Raw genomic sequence first — 19659 nt, 5'->3', positions numbered from 1 at the left:
TCAGTCTCCTCCAAAAAGTAAAACAACTTAATAAGTCAGAGCATAAAGTAAGTCAGAACAGAGCAATGCAAAAGCGTGCAAATGGATGTGAGCTGCTCCTGGGTTTCCCTGGGCTTTCCCCTCAGGTTTTTATCCCGGTGGAGTATCCTGCAAGAACCACAAGATTAAGAGGTCTGGGGTAAGGATTCCGGGGTCAAGACGCACCGCCTCATCTCGGGGTCTCTCGACTACAAAGCAGCGACTGCTGGGCAAAGCGGTGGACGCGCCGCGGAGTTACTCTCCCCCCAGCCGCAACTCCCGCCCCAAACCACCCAGCCGTCCGCACTCCCGCCGCAAAAACCAGCGACTTGGGAGGAAGTGGCAGTCACGACTTGGAGAGCTAGCGGCGCGATCTAGGGCTGCCTCAGTTTCCTAAGAGTTGAGAACAGAGAGAAGGGTCTCCTCCATTGAAGTGAGGCAGAGGGGCAGACTCCGACAGTCTCATCCCTCATCTTGGATGCTTTGAGAAAGGAGAGAAACTCTCCTGCGGTGCCCAGAACCGACGCGGGACGCCTGGAGCCGGGCGCAGGCCGCGGGGCGGGGACTCCAACTTGCGCGCTAGGCGACTGTAGTCTGGCCCTGCTAGTGGCCGTCGGGGTGGGGGTGGGAGGGCGGAGAGAGGCGGATTAATCCCTTAATTACGCGGTGATCGGCGTGGCACCTGCTTTCTGCCCGCCCGGCTCCCAGGGGACCCCGGCTCTGGGGGGTGGAGAGAGAAGGAAGGAGGAAGGGCGCGCGGAGGCACGCACGGTACCCAGGCGCGCCGGCAGGAGAGCGGCACCGTGGCTGGGGCAGCGCGTAGAGGCTGTGGAGGGGCTTACGGCTCCCGGCCCGCGGGTCTTAGACCCAGGGGCTGGGCCCCGAGCCCCCAGCCCCGGTCCCCACCTCGTCGCGCCATGCTGCGCTACCTGCTCAAAACGCTGCTGCAGATGAACTTGTTCGCGGACTCCTTGGGCGGGGACATCTCCAACTCCAGCGACCTGCTCTTTGGCTTCAACTCCTCAGTGGCGGCGCTCAACCACAGCCTGGTGCCCCCCGGAGATCCTTCTCTCAACGGTAAGACCCTGCCCCACGGGGACTTCAGATCCAGGGATGGGGGTAAGGTGCGAGGGAGGCGCGGACGAGGAAGCCCAAAGCGCTCCTGCCTTAAGGTCCGGGACCAAGCGGCGCTCTCCAGCGCTTCCCAGCGCCTCCCGGGTGGTGGGAACCAATGGGTAGTTTGGGGCTTAACACATCTTAGTGATGATATCGTCGGGAGGTCGAGGGTTTGGGAGGAGATGGCTACGGAGTCCACCACTTCTCACCTCCCCAACCGACGCCCACGGCCACCCCAGGTGAGAAGAACCGGAGTATGGGAGGCCCGGACCCACTGCGCCGAGGGTAGAGGAGGGGGCGCGGTCACCCGAGGGCCTGGGCCAAGCCGGGCCACTCGGTGACCCACCCAGGCCTCAGGTTTCCCTTCTGGAGCCTAAGTTTTCTAAGAACTCACTTAGGACGAGGGTGATGACGCCAAAATGTTTAATGTGTTTGCTACAGAAGACGACAGCGGCGGCGGCCGTTTCAGGGAAACTTACAAGTTTGCCCCTCAGAGGTAGAACTCACTGCAGGCCCACCCCGGCAGAGCTGCGGCAGGCGGGCAGCGCCGGCGGGGAGGTCATTACCTCTAATTACGGTGATTAATAAATGACTGAGACAGCGCGCTATCCCGGAGCGCGGCGGGGCGGCGGCGAGAGGGCACCGCCGGGGGCTTGGAGAGAGCCCGATGGCGCCCCTGCCGGCCACATCGGAAACTCGCGCTTCCCTGAACACCTTTGCGGTTGATCCCTCTTTGGAGGTCACAGCCTCCATCCTCCTCTGCCTCTACCCTCCCCAATCTATCAGCACCGTGCTGGGGACTGCAAGGTGGCCAGAAAGAAGACCGGCCAAGAGTGTGTTTGTGAGCGGGGTGCTCCAGGTGCTGGGGGAGGAGTCCCAGAGCCCCATTAGCATGGCCATTAGCTATTCATTAGCTGCTGCGAAGCATCTCCTGAGACCGGGAATGACAGGGAAGAAATTCCAGAGAAAGGGCGCCCGCAGCTGTGTCTACAGGAATTAAGGGGAAAGAGCCGATGAGAAGGGCGTGGTATGTGTGGAGGGAGCACGGAGGAAGAAATTGGGGAATGATCTGGGATTCCCCAGTCTCTTGACCCTCCTAGGTTCCTAGGGGGATTAAGCACAGCACCCTCCCCACAGACACTTTGGAAACCTCTCTGCTCCCCCAGCGCTCTTATAGAGTGTTGTCGCCACACATTGCCTCCTTTAAACTCGAAAATGTAAGGAGGTGCGTTGATGGTCACATTTTGCGACCGAGGAAACAAACTCAGAAAGGATGAATAATATCCCAGTAGTCACAAAAGCAGTGTAAAGTTTGACAACAACCAATTCCCATTACACCCGAGGTTATGTGAAGGGCGGAAAGGGAATATTGGAGCCTGGAAAAGTCTGATTCGGGTGGAAACTGTAGAGATCAAGATAAGGTAAGGTGGGCCAGGGAGAAACAGCCCTTAAATAAGGGTAGATTAGCCATATTCATGGCACCTTCTCCCAAGTTCTTTACATACACCATGGTCTTATGACAACCCATCACAACTCCCACATTATAGGTAAAGAAACTTCGACCCAGAGAAGTTCATAATTTGCCCTAGTTCTTACAGCTAGGAAGTGTTGGCATCTGAGATTCCAACCCTGGTCAGCTCCATAACATTTCTTGAGCATTAACCACTACAGGGCTGCCCACCGAGGGTCTGGTCTGCCTGAATGGGGACCGGAATGGGATAGAGGAGAAGAGACGAGTGAGAAACAGAGATTTCCATCCAGGATGGAGGAAATCAAGAAAAATTTCTTCCTTCCCTAAATGGGAGGGAAACTGATCTTCCTGTCCCAAACCAGTTAAATACATTCTCCCCAGGATAGCACCAGGCTGGGGGCAAACCGTGCAGCTTTGTCTCAAGAACTTCTGAGAGCCGGCGCTGAAAATGAAACTCAGTACCAATCAGTGACTGGAAGCAAGAGGTCCCCGTGGGTTTTGGAACAGGGCCAGGGTGGGGATGGGCGGGAAGGCAGAGAACCGAACTGTGGAGTGGTCCTTGGTTAGTTAAGGACACCAGGTTAGGTGAGGCGGCAGCGACGCCTACTGGCCACTACGGGTTACAAATCCATTTTTGACGAAGCTGGGGGTGGCATATCTGAGCTCAACCAGCTCCTGGATCCTGGGTCCCAAACTGAAGATGAAAAGCGAGCCAAAGTCTGTAGACCAAGTGAGGGGCAGGAGCAGACATGCGGGTGAACGAATCTGAATGACCAAGAAAAATTAGAGGATTCTTAGTCTCTCTTGGCTACATCAACCTGTAGAATAATCTGTTGAAAACTATGCCTTCTCAGAAAAGGAGCGTTACTCACTTTTCCATCCTCATTTGCGTTCAATTCTTGTGACTTAAAAAGACCAGGAAACGTGGTTATCAGGGGGTGTCTGTGAGAAGGGCACTGTGCCCAGTTACAGAACCCAGGTTAAGGGCCGCTTCCAGTCCCAGGCCACAGCCCACCATTCGCTTCTTCCCTTTCCTAAGGAGATCCCCAGACAGGGCCTCAGTCTCTCCATTTCAGTGGACAACCAAGTGTCAGCTCTTCACAGATCAGGGATGATCCGCGAACCAGCTCGGCTGGGGGACTGAAAACCAGTCGACTAGAGTCGTGGTCTACTTGCCAAGCCGTGATCCAGTCACTTTGCACTTGAACTTGGCAGGAGAGGAGGCCGGGGTCTTCAGCCTTCCTAGGAGCTTGCGTCCTCTACTGATCCCTGTTCGCAGGCGTCTCCTTTCCTGCCTAAGAACATGCGGGGCAGATGCCTAGAAGGAGAAACTCGACCTTATCCAGAGAGAGGGTGGGCGGGTGGGTTCTTTTTCTCTCTGGTGGCTCGGGCTCTCCGCTGATCTCCGGGTCTGAGTACTCTGCGCCATCCACCCCACCTCAGGGTCAAGGATCGGGCCGGAGGACGCGATGCCGCGCATCGTGGAGCAGCCGCCAGATCTGCTAGTCTCCCGAGGCGAGCCGGCCACATTGCCCTGTCGCGCGGAGGGCCGGCCCCGGCCCAACATCGAGTGGTACAAGAATGGGGCGCGCGTGGCCACGGCGCGCGAGGACCCGCGCGCCCACCGCCTGTTGCTACCCAGCGGCGCCCTCTTCTTCCCGCGCATCGTGCACGGGCGCCGCGCGCGGCCAGACGAGGGTGTCTACACTTGCGTGGCGCGCAACTACCTGGGGGCAGCGGCTAGTAGAAACGCCTCTCTAGAAGTGGCAGGTAGGAGTCTGCTGGTCGCTGCCAGAGCTTCGGGGAGGTGGGAGGGCAGCGGGTAATCCCATCCGAAGCCAGTCCCAACCTCACCCCATCAGCAGCCTCCCTTAAACCTTCTCCTTGGCCAGAGGAGGAAGCGGGCCTGGTCTTGTCGCGGCCGGAGAAGAGTTCCGGCCTGCGGTGGTGATCCAGCTCTTCCCCCAAACACTTTCCTGGGTCCTCACCTAGTTATGTCACCCCACACCCTATTTATTCCTCTGGTCATTCATTCTGGCTTTCTCTCTTTCTTCCTCTCTCCAGTCCTCCGAGATGATTTCCGGCAGTCTCCTGGGAATGCGGTGGTGGCAGTGGGGGAGCCAGCCGTAATGGAATGCGTGCCCCCCCGCGGCCACCCAGAGCCTTCTGTATCCTGGAAGAAGGATGGTGTCAGACTCAAGGAGGAGGAGGGGAGGATCACGGTGAGGGGTGAGACCAGGGCTGGGGATCTCACTGGGAGCCAGGTCCTGACCAGGAACATCCTGAAGGTCAGGCCTCTAGGCTAGAGGTCTGGGACAAGTGTCAAAGGAGGAAGGTCTGAATCTAAAGGTCTTGGAAGCGTTGAGGCGGGGGGGGGGAGGGGGGAAATGTCCTGGAAGCAGTAAGAGATTTTAAATTGGGGCATTAGCTGACGAGAGGCTGAGAGTCAGCTACTGAGTGGGGGATAAATCAGCATGGGTAGGATGGAATTGGTGTAAGAAGGTGGGGGTATGATGCCCCATGGACTGGTGGGAGGTGGTCTGGGCTACGGGAGCAAAGATACACCTGAGCCCTACCTTGGGCAAATCACTTAAGGATTCCTTAGAGGGCTTCCCTGGTGGCTCAGATGGTAAAGAATTTGCCTGCAGTACAGGAGACCTGGGTTCAATCCCTAAGTCAGGAGGATCCCCTGGAGATCCTCCAGTGGGTTGCATGGCAACCACTCCAGTATTCTTGCCTGGAGAATCCTATGGACAGAGGAGCCTGGCAGGCTCCATGGGGTCACAAAGAGTTGGACACGACTCAGCGACTACTACTACTATAAGTGGGTCAGCTTCACTGGTCTGCTTCATTGGCTTGCTGCGAGGATCAAATAAACAAGTGTGCTTTCATGGCTATAAAGGACCAAATTCTCCCTGATTACTCTGCAGATCCGTGGAGGGAAGCTGATGATGTCACACACTTTCAAGAGCGATGCAGGGATGTATGTGTGCGTGGCCTCCAACATGGCAGGAGAACGGGAGAGTGGGGCAGCCAAACTTGTGGTCCTGGGTAGGCTTGTGCAGGTTGGGAGTTACGGGAGTGGGCAGCCCGGGGAGTGAGTAGCTGTGCAGACCCACGGACTCTTCACTCCCCCCACCCCTCCACAGAGCGTCCCTCCTTCCTGCGTAGACCAGTCAATCAGGTGGTCCTGGCTGGTGCCCCCGTGGACTTCCCGTGTGAGGTGCAAGGGGATCCCCCTCCTCATCTACGCTGGCGCAAGGAGGATGGGGAACTGCCCACAGGCAGGTGAGAAGCCCCCTCCTACTGCCTGTAAGGAGACCCAATCCGCTCAAGAACATACCCAGCCCTAGAAAACTGGAAAAAGAAAAAGAAGGTAGATGCCTCTCACTGGACCATGCAGTCTGTTCCCAGAGCCTGTGGCCCTGCCCCAGCCAGTCTCCACCTCCATTCACGGGTCCATGAGTACCAGCTTCTGTCCCTGCAGAGGTCTACCTTGTCCTTATGTACCCCGATTCTGGTGTCCGTCCTGAGGGATGTGAGAAGGGGTCTGTAGTTGTGGCCAACCCAGCCTGGGGGTGGGGAGGGGAGCAGGTACGAGATCCAGAGCGACCACAGCCTTCGGATCGGGCGTGTGAGCGCTGAAGACGAGGGGACATACACTTGTGTGGCGGAGAACAGTGTGGGCCGCACCGAAGCATCCGGCTCCCTCATCGTTCACGGTGAGCGCCTCCACCACCCTGGCCGGCCTTGGCAGGCATGGGACAGGGGCAGATGGAGGATGGGTGGAGGTGGAGAATGCGGAGAAAGGACAGAGCAGGAGATATGCGTGGGTCCCCGGAGACTCCAGTGTTCTTGCCTGGAGAATCCCCGTGGACTGAGGAGCCTGGCGGGCTACAGGCCCTGGGGTCGCCAAGAGTTGGGCACGACTAAGCACACACACCCTGAAACTTCTAGGAGGAGAGGAAGGAGGAGAAAGCTAAACAGGCTTGAGCAGGAGACAGACATCTGCTCCTGCCTAAGCCGAGCTCAGGCTTCTCTCTCCTGTTCCTTCCGCCTCCCTTCTTAGTGCCCCTGACTCCCTGTTCCTTTATCTCCCTCTCCTTCCCAGTCCCACCCCAGCTGGTGACCCAACCCCAGGACCAGATGGTGGCTCCTGGAGACAGCGTGGCTTTCCAGTGCGAGACCAAAGGAAACCCGCCGCCTGCCATCTTCTGGCAGAAGGAGGGAAGTCAAGTAGGTGGCCAGCTCCCAGGGCCTGTCCGCAGCTCCTCCTCTGGGTCTCAGCCTCCCTCCTCTTACATCCTGCAAGCTTCTCTCTGGGCTTCGGCCTTACCTTTCCTCCCAGAAACCCGTGCGGGTTATTTGGGAGGATTAAATAAGAAAAGGAATATAAAAGGCTTGGAACAAAGGAGAATATAGTTAGGTGGCAGGGAACAGTCCTATATGGGAATTCCTTGGAGAATCTTTCTGTTTTGGACAAGGCTATCCAGAGGATGTGGGCTTTCTGGGTGGCACTTGTGCTAAAGAATCCGCCTGCCAGTGCAGGAGAGATAAGAGACTGGGGTTCAATCCCTGGGTCAGGAAGATTCCCCTGGAGAAGGGAGTGGCTACCCATTCCAGTATTCTTGCCTGGAGAATCCCCATGGACAGAGGAGCCTGGCGGGCTACAGTCCATGGGGTCACAAAGAGTCAGACGTGACTGAGCGACTTAACACACACGCATATGCTGAGGATGTGGCAGATCCAACTAGATCCTTCCTCCTCCCCACGCCTGGGCCTGGACTTTAATATCCTGCTCTGGCAAGGGAGTTGCATACCAAAGCCCAGGGTAGAACGTGACAGGCTCACCTACTTGCGAAAGACTTCCAGCAGGGGGAGCTCACACTCACCCCGCTTTAACCTTCACAGGCAAATCTCAGAATTCTGAGATGAGCCTGTCATGTTCTACCCTGAGCGGCTTTGGTATGGAACTCAGCATAAAACAAAATCGACCCGGGGTCTCCCACATTGCAGGCTGATTCTTTACCAGCTGAGCTACCAGGGAAGCCCATAAAACAAAATTTAAGTCTGATTAAACCCACCCTACTAGGAAACCAGGTCACCACCACCTCACTGCATATCCACAGCCCCAATTTTTCAATATCTTTTCTAGCACTGCAAACTGCTACAATTTAAATTATATTCTTAAGTGAATGAAAATGCTGATAATAGGGACCTCCCAGGTGGTCCAGTGGCTAAGACTCCGCGCTCCTAATGCCGGGGGGTCTGGGTTTGATGCCTGGTCAGGGAACTAGATCCTATGTGCCTCCACTGAGTTCGCATGCCCCAACTAAAGATCCCACATGCTGCAACAAAGACCCGGTGCAACTAAGGCCCAGTGCAGCCACATACATAAATATTTTTTAAAATGCTGATGGTAATAGAGGGTGGGAATAGGTATCAGTCAGGGGCTCAGCGTGGTGTCATTTTTCCTGAAACCCAAACCTGCTTCCCTACCTTCTGTGCATCTAAGGTAAAATGTTAGAACTGGAAAGAAGCAGAACATACTTAATATTTCTCACTCAATCTATTGAAAGAGTTTCAGGGTAATTACTTGATTTAATCCTTAAAACTATCCTCTAAGAGTCAAATTTGGGGAAATTGGTTCTCAGGAAGGTTAACTAGCTTGCTCAGATTTCCCCAACTAGTAAAGCTGGGATGTGTACCCCTAAATCATCTAATAAAACTCCCTTACTGTTGTGAATAGGCTTAATTAGTTTGCCTTAGGCCACAAAACTGGCTAGGGACAGCGTTATGAACTAGAACCTCAGGAATCCTCTGGATCCTGGGGTTGCTGAGAATGCGGACCTCTCCCTGGCAGCTGCCACCGGGCTCTGTTGCTTGCTCTGTCCCCAGGCTCTGCTCTTCCCCAGTCAGCCGCTTCAGCCCACGGGGCGCTTCTCAGTCTCTCCCAGAGGCCAGCTCAACATCACTGAAGTGCAGAGCAGGGATGCAGGCTACTACGTTTGCCAGGCTGTCAGTGTGGCCGGCAGCGTCCTGGCCAAGGCTCTGCTGGAGGTAAAAGGAGGTACGTGCCCATGGAGATAGGGCTGGAAGGAGATAATAGCCGAAACAGGTCTGTTTTTCTTGAATTCTATGTAATATGTCTGCACGGGGAGAGGCATGTTCCTGGCACATGTCCGTGAAGTTTGGGGATCAGGTAGAGAAGCCACTAATGGATGGCTGATCCCAGGCAGAGACAACACATGGTTATGGAAGCCCCTCCAATATCCAGGGGAGGGGAAGTGAAGGGGTAGAGACGAGGACAAGGGGCTGGTTGCCTGAACCCAGGACCCTCCCCTGAGACGCCCAAGTTCTTCCTCTCTCAGCTTCCCTGGAAGGACTGCCTCCCATCATCCTCCAGGGACCAGCCAACCAGACGCTGGCACTGGGCTCCTCCGTGTGGCTGCCATGCAGAGTGAGCGGGAATCCCCAGCCTAGTGTCCAGTGGAAGAAGGATGGGCAGTGGCTGCAAGGGGATGACGTCCAACTCAGTGTAATGGCCAATGGTACCCTGTACATCGCCAGCATGCAGGTCAGTCTCACTCCTGGAGCCCAAGTACTGAGAACGGCCGTGTGGTCCGTGTGCCCCACTCTAGTGCCTGCTGCGACTTGAACTCCGTCTCTGCCCCTCTGCTCTCAGACCACCTAGAGCAGGGGTCCCCGATCCCCAGGCCATGGGCCGGTACTGGTCCGGGCCTCTTAGGAGCCGGCCCCCACAGCAGGAGGTGAGCAGCAGGTGAGCAAGTGAAGCTTCACCCGTATTTACAGCCGATCCTTACTGCTCACATAACCGCCTGCGCTCTGCCTCCTATCAGATCAGCGGTGGCTGGCGTTAGATTCTCACAGGAGTGTGAACCCTACTGTGAACTGCACATGGGAGGGATCTAGGTGGCGTGCTCCTTATGAGAATCATCCCCAAACTACCCTCCTATTCATGGAAAAGTTGTCTTCCATTTTGGCACTGGTCCCTGGTGGGACAGCATCCTCCCCATCCTCCTATACACCCACCCCCACCCTTCGCCCTGCCCTGCTCACTCCCAGCGTGCCAGTTCCCTCACCCTCTCCTGCAGGAGGGGCACATGGGATTCTATAGCTGTGTGGCCAGGAGCTCCACGGGGGAGGCCGCCTGGAGTGGCTGGCTTAGGAGGCGGGGTGAGTTTTTCCTTTGTTCTCTCGTTTTTTGCCAGCACCACTCTTCTCCAAATTGGCCTCAAAGGTGGTCAATACCTCCCCACCAAACCCCAGAACTGGTTTTATCTTCCAAAGGCCATGGCTGTGGCTGTGGGGGTGGGGAAGAGGACAGAAGTGGTACCCGTGGGAGCAGATGTGAGCAGGGTCAGCTCACTCTGTCCCCCGCTCCTGCGTCACCATTCTCAAGGCTCCTCTGGGAAGGAGGACGATTACATCGGGGCCATCTTTTCCCCACCCTTCTACTCAAAGATTATCTCCTCACTGCAGAAGACTGGGGAGCAACACCAGACCCCCCTACAGAACCCAGTATGCCTCCGGGACCTCCATCGCAGCCTGTGGTCACTGAGATCACCAAGAACAGCGTTACTCTGACCTGGAAGCCCAACCCACAGGCTGGGGCCACAGTCACCTCGTATGTGATAGAGGCCTTCAGGTACAGAGGAAGTTTCCCATGCAAACCTGGAAAACTACCCGGAGGCACCCCTGCGTCCTCAAAAGTCTTGGCTGTGGTGGGAAGAGGTTTACCAGTTCTGTCTCCCCAGCTGAGGAGCAGTTAGAGGGGGGCGAGAGAGAGGGATGAGAGGGAACAGACAGCTTGGGCTGGCACAGCCCTGTCACCTCATTCTTGTAGCCAAGCCGCTGGTAACACGTGGCGGACCGTGGCGGATGGCGTGCAGCTAGAGACACACACGGTCAGCGGTCTGCAGCCCAGTACCACCTACCTCTTCCTGGTGCGAGCGGTGGGAGCCTGGGGCCTCAGTGAGCCCAGCCCTGTCTCTGAGCCTGTCCGCACCCAGGGTGAGTAAGGCCCGGATCTCTGGATCACAGGTATGGCATGCAATGCCCCAGAGCACCCTCTGCCCACAAGTCATGGCACCTACCTGGTTCCAGCTTCTGTCCTGGTGGCTGGGCCTGGAATAGGAAGTCATGCTTCCCTTTCACTGAGGGGACAAGAGAAGAGGAGAGAGATTGATTCAGTCATCTTGGTAGCTCCTCCCTTCTGTTTACTTACAGCTAACAGGACTAGAAGGAAACTTGGAGGGACATCTTCATGTAAGAGATGAGGAACAAGGCCTTTAAAGATGCATATAGGGAATCCCCAGGCGGCCCAGTGGTTAGGACTCCATGCTTCCTTCCACTGCAGGGAGCACAGGTTCAACCTCTGTTCAGGGAACCAATATTCTGCATGCCATGCATTGAGGCAAAGAAAAAAAGAAAAAACACATAAATCTGCAAAGAACTGACTCATTGGAAAAGACCCTGATGCTGGGAAAGATTGAAGGCAAAAGGAGAAGAGGGTGGCAGAGGATGAGATGGTTAGATAGCATCACCAACAGAGTGGACATGAATCTGAGCACTAACTCTGGGAGATAGTGAAGGACAAGGAAGCCTGGCCTGCTGCAGTCTGTGGGGTCTCAAAGAGTTGGACACAAGCTAGCAACTGATAACACAACAAATATATGCAGAAAGCTGGATACCCTGGCCCACCTCTGGAAACTCTTCCCCTGACCAGCCCTCTCCTGACCCTGGGATGGGCTCCAAAGTATTAAGTAGCAGTTTGTGGGGCAGGGCAGGGGTGGGACATACACAGGCCCTCAGTCCTGACTCCCCCATCCCAGAGGCCCTTGCTGAGTGGGCTGTTTGGTCAACAGACAGCAGTCCATCCAGGCCAGTGGAGGACCCATGGAGAGGCCAGCAGGGACTGGCCGAAGTGGCTGTGCGTCTGGAGGAGCCCGTGGTCCTTGGGCCCCGGACTCTGCAGGTGTCCTGGACCGTGAGTGTGGCCCAGGGATGAGCGTGAGGGCAGGCATGATGATGGGGGACACAGGAGAACGTGTATGGGAGTGTGCGAGGTGCGTGGCTGGGGAAGACAGGTAGCGGAGGAGGGGCTGGGACAGGAGGACTTGTTGCCTCCAGCCCCTCTCTGGCATCCTCTGTCCTGTCTCCCATAGGTAGACGGCCCAGTCCAGCTGGTGCAAGGTTTCCGGGTGTCTTGGAGGGTAGCAGGTCCTGATGGGGGAAGCTGGTCGGTGCTGGACCTACCATCCCCAAGCCAGCAAAGTACTGTGCTAAGGGGACTCCCCCCAGGGACCCAAGTCCAGATCAAGGTGCAAGCTCAAGGCCAGGAGGAGCTGGGGGTTGAAAGCCCCTTGGTGACCAGGAGCACTCCTGAGGAGGGTGAGGGAGTGGGTCACAGCGCTGATGGGTGGACAGGAGGGGAGAGAGAGAGGGGGGAGGAGGAAGGTTTGCCTGGGGAGGGCAAGGGATGGGGGGTGGGGGGAGGAGACACGCCTCTCAGTTCCCTAAGAGGTTAGACCTGGGAGGATGAGCAAGGCTGGGGCTGGAGGGGCAGCTTGCAATGACTGTCTGTGTCCTTCTCACCATGCTCCACCCTGGCCCAGCCCCCAGTGGTCCCCCCCAGGGAGTGGCCGTGGCCTTGGAGGGTGAAGGCAACAGCAGTATCACTGTGTCCTGGGAACCTCCGCTCCCCTCACAGCAAAATGGGGTCATCGAGGAATACCAGGTGCAGGGGTTGAGAAGGGCCCGGGTGGGCCGGCTGGCGGGGAAGGGAGAGGGAGGACCTCGGGTTTAGGATCAGGGAGGAGGGATCCTAGGACTGGCTTTGGGACTGGAGGTGAGGTCCGGGGAGAGGAGAGAGGTTTCAGAGTGCTCTCTCCGAGTGAATTACGCCTGGCTGAGGCATCATTCCCACCATGCAGAGATCCACTCTGACTCTCTAAGCCCGGGTCTCGGCCTCCCCAGATCTGGTGCCTGGGCAATGAGAGCCGCTTTCATCTCAACCGGTCCGCGGCGGGCTGGGCGCGCTCGGCGGTGCTGCGGGGACTGCTTCCCGGTCTCCTCTACCGGACCCAGGTCGCGGCGGCCACCAGCGCGGGCGTGGGCGTAGCCAGCGCCCCGGTGTCGGTGCAGCTGCGTGAGTCCGGAGCGGGTGGGAGGGAGGAGCTGGGGTTTCGGGAGTGGGGTGGGGGGTGTCCTGGGGTAGGGGTGCCTCTACTCCCCTCACCTCTCTGACCCCCGCAGCGTCCCCGCCGGAGCTGGAGCCCGGGCTCGAGGCGGGCCCGGGGCTGGGGGAGCGGCTGGCGAGGGTGCTGCGGGAACCCGCTTTCCTCGCGGGCAGCGGCGCCGCCTGCGGGGCGCTGCTCCTCGGGCTCTGCGCCGCCCTCTACCGGCGCCAGAGGCAGCGCAAGGAGCTCAGTCACTACACCGGTGAGAGCCCGGCCCGGGGGTACCCGGGCGGCTGGGAGACTCGAAGGAGGGGTGGGCGGAGCCTTGAGATCTCGCTCCCCCAGGGAGGGAGGCGCGGAAGATGGAAAGAGAGAAAGAGAGTTCAGTTCAGCTCAGTCGCTCAGCTGTGTCCGACTCTTTGCGACCCCATGGACTGCAGCACGCCAGGCTTCCCTGGCCATCACCAACTCCCCAAGCTTGCTCAAACTCATGTCCATCGAGTCGGTGATGCCATCCAACCATCTTATCCTCTATCGTCCCCTTCTCTTCCTGCCTTCAATCTTTCCCCGCATCAGGGTCTTTTCAAATGAGTCAGTTCTTCTTATCAGGTGGTCAAAGTATTGGAGTTTCAGCTTCACCATCAATCCTTCCAGTGAACATTCAGGACTGATTTCCTTTAGGATGGACTCGTTTGATCTCCTTGCAGTCCAAGAAGCTCCCAAGAGTCTTCTCCAACACCACAGTTCAAAAGCATCAATTCTTTGGTGCTCAGCTTTCTTTGTAGTCCAGCTCTCACATCCATACATGACTACTGGAAAAACCATAGCTTTGACTAGACGGACCTTTGTTGGTAAAGTCAAGTCTCTGCTTTTTAATATGCTGTCTTGGTTGGTCATAGCTTTTCTTTAAAGCAGCAAGCGTCTTTTGATTTCATGGCTGCAATCACCATCTGCAGTGATTTTGGAGTCCAAAAAAATAAAGTCTGTCACTGTTTCCACTGTTTCCCCATCTATTTGCCATGAGGTGATGGGACCAGATGCCATGATCTTAGTTTTCTGAATGTTGAGCTTTAAGCCAACTTTTTCACTCTCATCTTTCACTTTCATCAAGAGGCTCTTTAGTTCTTCGTTTTCTGCTATAAGGGTGGTATCATCTGCATATCTCAGGTTATTGATTTTTCTCCCGGCAATCTTGATTCCAGCTTGTACTTCAGGAGGGACTCAGCTGCTGGTGGGGGCGGGGGGGATGGGGGAGAGGTCACGGGAGGGGTCTCACTTGAGTTCAGCCCCTTGGACAGAGTAGGGTGCCCACGATGGAATCGCCAGCGGTCGGGACTGCGGGGAGGGGGGAAAGGGCGGAGTCCAGAGGGGGCGGAGTCCAGAGGGGGCGGAGTCTGCAGAGAGAGGTGAGATTTTGTCATTTAGACTCCTGGTGTATGTGGAGGAACAAGCTCTGCAGTCAGCCCCAGTAGACAAGTGGGCTTCCCAGGTGACGCTAGTGGTAAAGAACCTACCTGCCAATGCAGGAAATGTAAGCGATGCGAGTTCGATCCTTGGGTTGGGAAGATGCCTTAGAGGAGGACATGGCCACCCACTCCAGTATTCTTGCCTGGAGAATCCCATGGACAGAAGAGCCTGGCAGGCTACACCCCATGGGGTCATAAAGAGTCGGACACGACTGAGTGACTAACACTTTCAGTAGAGAAGGGGCAAGTCTGGTGGAGGGAGGGAAACTCACTTCCTGGAGCCTGGGGGCTGGAAGAGGGATTGTGGCCAGGATCCCAGGTGGTAAATTGTCAAGCAGGTCTGGATGGAAGGGAGGGGGGGCCCACTGAAAGGAGGAGACTTGAGTTCTCCTTCTTCCTGGGATGAGGCCTGTCTGGAAAGATCTGAGGTCTCTTAGATCAAAAGGTTCCGTCTTGGCTACATGCAGGAGTTACTTGGGGAGCTTTAGAAAAATACTGATGCCTGAGTCAAAGCCCTAGGAATCCTGATGAACTTGGTCCAGGGTACCGCCTGAGTGGCGAAATTAGGACCAGAGCCAGGGAGTGGACAGGAATATGGATATTTCTGACTTTTCTTCCCATTTCCCCTCTTCTTTCTCCCACGGGTTCCTTTTCGGAAGCCTCCTTTGCCTACACACCTGCAGGTAAGACATTAGCTCTGCCTCCAGGGTGGGGAGTGGGGTTCAGATCCCAAGTGGGGGCGCTTCTCACAGTCTCCCCCTCATCTTCCCCAGTGTCGTTCCCACATTCAGAGGGCCTGTCGGCGGCCGGTTCCAGGTAATTCTCTCAGCTCAGCTCCCAAGGATGATCCCCTCCCCCAAGAGACCAGTCCCTCTGTCCCCATACCCGTCTGCCTCCTGGTGCTGAGCTTCTCCCTCCTCCCACCCCCACACCCCCCATTCCGGTCCTCAGCTCCCGTTACCCCTGCCTCCCTTACTTCGCTGGCCTCTGCAGGCTCTCTGACCCCAGGTTTCACCTGCTGTCCCTCAGGCCACCAATGGGCCTTGGCCCTGCTCCCTACCCGTGGCTGGCAGACTCGTGGCCTCACTCATCTCGGAGCCCTTCAGCCCAGGACCCCAGGGGAAGCTGCTGCCCGAGCAACCCTGACCCGGATGACAGATACTACAATGGTGAGGAGGGCTGCTTCCCTCCGGGGAGGGGGCAGCAGCAGGAGGCCCCACACCCCCTCTCCTCTCCACTGCTGGTGTAAACTGAAGGGGGCCAGGGCGTCTCTGTCTTGCTGAGGCTGCTCCGTCCTTGGGAGGCTCTTGGGAGTTGGGGGAGACTCTCTCGTGCCTAACCTTTACCCTGGCTTGGGGGTGGGGAAGATCACCAGCTTCCCTGGTGGCTCAGATGGTAAAGAATCTACCACAATGTGGGAGACCTGCGTTCGATCCCTGGGTCAGGAAGATCCCCTGGAGAAGGGAATACTCTCCACTCCAGTATTCTTGCCTGGAGACTTTCATGGACAGAGAAGCCTGGTGGCCTACAGTCCATGGAGTCCCAAAGATTTGGACACAACTGAGCAACTAATACACACACAAACTTTACCCCCAGCTTGGGGTGGGGGGAAGAAGTGGGATCTCCTTTCTCCCTCCATTCTCCTGTCATCCTGTATTTTCCTGTCTCTGCCCCGTCTGCTCCCCTGGGCCTCCCACTCTCTCCCGCTCAGAAGCAGGGATCTCCCTTTACCTGGCTCAGACGGCCCGGGGCACAGCCGCCTCTGCTGAGGGTCCTGTCTACAGCACCATTGACCCGGCCGGAGAGGAGCTGCAGACGTTCCACGGGGGGTTCCCCCCACATCCCTCAGGGGATTCAGGCACCTGGAGCCCGTATGCTCCCCCAGAATGGAGCCAGGGGGACAGTGGTATGACTCCAGTTCCCAGCACCCCCGTTTTGAGCCATGAGCAGCACCTCCCCAAGAGCATCCCCCACCCTTCCCCTCTGGGACCTAGCGCAGCACTTCCTTCTGATGTGTCTCACCTCTGCCTCTTTCCTGCCTGTGTCTTTTGCGCCCCCATCCTGTTCTCAGGAGCCAGGGGAGGCAAAGTGAAGCTTCTGGGAAAGCCTGTACAGATGCCCTCTCTCAACTGGCCAGAAGCCCTGCCTCCCCCGCCCCCCTCCTGTGAACTGAGCTGCCTAGAGGGGCCTGAGGAGGAGCTGGAGGGCAGGTAAGGATGCTCGCTGCCTGCAGATGCCTGTACACAAGGGCCCAGCCCAGGGCCTCCTGCCAGGGCAAGGAGGGAGAAGATGCTGGGAAAAGAAGGGAAGGGGCAACGGAAGGTCAAAGGGAGGGGCTGAAGCTACTCAGTCATCCTTACCCTCCCGCCTCTTTGCCCCCAGCTCAGACCCAGAGGAGTGGTGCCCACCGATGCCTGAGAGGAGCCATGCGGCAGAGCCCAGCTCCGGTGGGGGATGCTTGGTCCCTGCGTCCCGAGGAGAAACCCCCTCTCCCACACCTTCCTATGGGCAGCAGTCCACGGCCACTCTCACCCCTTCACCTCCTGACCCTCCCCAGCCCCCCACTGACCTTCCCCATCTCCACCAGATGCCCAGGTAGGGAGGTATATAGTACCTTGCATGTTACAGCCCTCTGTATGTATTTACTCAGTGTGTGGATGGATGGATGGATGAATCTGGGGTCCGGAGGTCTCATGACCATATTGGGGTGGAAGTGTGACCTGGGGAGAAATGTGGAGACAGACAAAGTCTCTCACTCCCTTCAGACTTTCTCCATCAGAGTGACCCTGCAAGCTTCCTCGGGCATTTCAGAGATGGCTTTCCTCATACTGCACTAGGGTGGGAGCCTTGTCGGGGGCATGCTGTGTCTTATTCATCTGAGTATTAGGCTGACTGATTAGCCCAGTGCCTGCTACAGAGTAGGCACTTAGTGTTTGCTGAGCAAACAAATGCAGTCTCGTGTCATTGCAGGAGGGTGCCCCTCGGGCCAAGCTCCCCTCTCAGTGTCTCCCAGCCCACCCTGAGTAGCCACGAAGGGAGGCCCGCTGGCCTGGGTGCTGTTCCCTCCGGCCCCCATCACAGCCCCAGCCCCATCCCTGCTACAGCCGGCAGTGCCCCCGGTGAGTCTGCAGACCCCTCAGCTTGCCCCACACCTCCCCATCTTCCCGAAAGCTTGTTTCCCCTTCACCCTCAAGCCCCTTTCCTAACCCCCTCTCTTGTCCGCCCGTCCCGTCTCCCGATGCCGCAGGGAGAGCCCGGCCAGTGCCTGGAGAGCTGACTCCTCCATTGCACGGGCCCCGCGCCCGAATCCGGAAGAAACCCAAGGCTCTTCCCTATAGGCGGGAGCACAGTCCTGGAGGTGAGGGGTCCGTGAGCCTGGGAGACGGTGACAGGAGTGGGGACAGGCTAGAGGAGGGAGCCAGTGAACCCAAACCTCAGGCTGTTCCTTCACAGCCTCCCGGGGCCAGGGAGTGGGAGTAGGAGAAAGACTGGGGTCAGGAGAAGCAGGGGACCCTGCTGACAGCGGGTCTCTCCCCAGACCTGCCTCCGCCACCCCTGCCGCCACCAGAGGAAGAGGCAAGCTGGGCCTTGGGGCTGAGGGCAGCAGGCAGCATGTCCTCCTTGGAACGGGAGCGGGAGCACAGTGGGGAGAGGAGACTGGTGCAGGCCGCGCCCCTGGGGGGCCAGCGGCGCCCCCACCCAGATGGTAAGGAGGGCCACGGCTACAAAGAGGGCGGGCTTTGGGAGGGCAGCCTAGTGTTTGGAGGGTGCCAAGGGTGAGCTCATTTTCCAGCCAGCTCACCCTTGACCTCCAGCTGGGTTCATGCATCAACATCAAAGTCACTTGTCTCTCTAGCTTTCTCTGGGCAGAAATTCCTCCAGTTCCCAAATCATATCCTTCCCCAGGTCTGGAGCCCAGGTGCAGAGTGGGGGCTGGGCACTCTGTCCCTCCTTTCCCAAGGCCCTCTCTTCGTGGGGGGCTCCCTGCAGGCTTCTGAGCACGTGTTACATCAGGGCCACAGGCTGGGCCGGCTGCTGCTGCTTCTCAGTTCCCAGGATGGTCCGCCCTCCACTCTTCTTCCAGAGCTGGGGTGGCGGTCAGGGCGGCACGGGGCGGGGGGAGGCAGCCCTGTTCGGCCCCCTGCCTGAGTCCAGCTGCCCTTCTGTCTCCTGCTGCAGAAGAAGCCTGGCTCCCCTACAGCCGACCGAGCTTCCTGTCCCGGGGCCAGGGCACAAGCACCTGTTCCACAGCGGGCAGCAACTCCTCCAGAGGCTCCGGCAGCTCTCGGGGATCCCGGGGCCCCGGCCGGAGCCGGAGCCGAAGCCGGAGTCAGAGCCAAAGGCCCGGACAGAAGCGTGGAGAGGTGGGGGCCGGGGCTGGCCAAAAAATGAGAGTGGAGGGCTAGGGAGGTTGGGCCAAGGGACGATTACAAATAAGAAGGTATCAAGGGCTTGGGGTGGGGTGGGGGAGTGTCAAAAGGAAGGGACCCTGTGAGTAAGGAGGAAGGGAGGAGCCTGGAGCAGAGGTGACAAAGGATGGACACAGATGACCTAACAGAGGGGCCTGGGCTCCACAGGGGAGCAGGATCAGGAGAGGAGCTGACCAGAGAAGAGGCACATCCCCGCTGGGGCCTGTTGGCCCTGGGCCACAGCCTTGCAAGCCAGCCTCTCTCTCTTTCTAGGAACCAAGATGACCTTTGACGATAAGCTAGAAGTTCCACGGGGAAGGGCTTGTCCCTGGGCCAGGAATCTGCACGTGAGCCCCTCCACCTGGTGAATGAGGGCTGAGCAGACAGGAGCGAGGAGGGGGTCTCCTCCTTCTCGCCATGATGCCTGGGGCTCCCTGAGGAATTGGCTTAGAAGCCAGAGAGCCAGATCTTTCCTTGCCATCTGAGACCCTTTCATAAAAAAACACAATAAAAAGAACGGATCAGAGACCTGAGCCCTGTTTGTCGGGTTTTCTGCAGGACGTAGGGAGGAAGGGGGCTGCGAGTGTGTGTGTATCCTCTGAACTTCAGTCGAAAGCACTAGGTGAGGGCAGGGCTAAGATACCGCCTGTCCTACCTCCAGAAGGAGCTGAACCACTGTCTCCCCAGTTACCACCAGAGGGACTTTCCACTAACCCAACCTCGAGAAACTTGTCCAACCGTCCCAGAGCCCCTCTTTCGGTGCTCTCCTCCACAATCGGGAAATACACCCTTTACAACAACAGCGGTCTTTCAAAACTCAAAGAAAGGATGAGTTCAAGGGGGAAATCCTGGCCAAGAAGGAAAAAGAGGCTTTTTCAGACACCCATCCCCACCCTTTCACAGAGGTGCAGAAGGCCACCTCTCAGCCAGATTAGCGTGCTAAGTTGCTTCAGTCGTGTCTGACTCTCTGCAACCCT

The 19659-nt window shown here is 57.5% G+C and overlaps 1 protein-coding gene across 3 annotated transcripts; it reads left to right on the top strand.

Moving 5' to 3' along the window:
• Positions 1 to 672: 672 nt before the first annotated feature.
• Positions 673 to 19209, top strand: ROBO3 (roundabout guidance receptor 3). 3 transcript variants are annotated; one of them, XM_043874068.1, is made up of 28 exons: positions 673 to 1095; positions 4049 to 4375; positions 4670 to 4827; positions 5536 to 5656; positions 5755 to 5893; positions 6200 to 6327; positions 6717 to 6841; positions 8504 to 8675; positions 8977 to 9182; positions 9721 to 9802; positions 10109 to 10274; positions 10473 to 10639; positions 11494 to 11615; positions 11794 to 12019; positions 12244 to 12365; positions 12605 to 12776; positions 12884 to 13069; positions 14933 to 14956; positions 15047 to 15089; positions 15303 to 15442; positions 15985 to 16179; positions 16345 to 16483; positions 16656 to 16868; positions 17244 to 17392; positions 17521 to 17631; positions 17812 to 17979; positions 18453 to 18637; positions 18956 to 19209. In XM_043874068.1, the coding sequence occupies exons 1-28, from the start codon at positions 936 to 938 to the stop codon at positions 18965 to 18967; spliced, it is 4158 nt and encodes a 1385-aa protein (XP_043730003.1). In that variant the 5' UTR covers positions 673 to 935; the 3' UTR covers positions 18968 to 19209. The 3 variants fall into 3 exon arrangements, 2 of the variants coding, with proteins under 2 accessions (XP_043730003.1, XP_043730010.1); XM_043874075.1 differs by lacking the exon at positions 15985 to 16179; XR_006335251.1 differs by lacking the exons at positions 17812 to 17979; positions 18453 to 18637; positions 18956 to 19209 and having other exon boundaries at positions 16656 to 16720; positions 16861 to 16868.
• The last annotated feature ends 450 nt before the right edge of the window (positions 19210 to 19659 follow it).

This window comes from Cervus elaphus, chromosome 2 (genome assembly GCF_910594005.1).
Source record: "Cervus elaphus chromosome 2, mCerEla1.1, whole genome shotgun sequence".
Classification (NCBI taxonomy): domain Eukaryota; kingdom Metazoa; phylum Chordata; class Mammalia; order Artiodactyla; family Cervidae; genus Cervus; species Cervus elaphus.
This window is presented reverse-complemented; position numbering and strand designations above follow the sequence as displayed.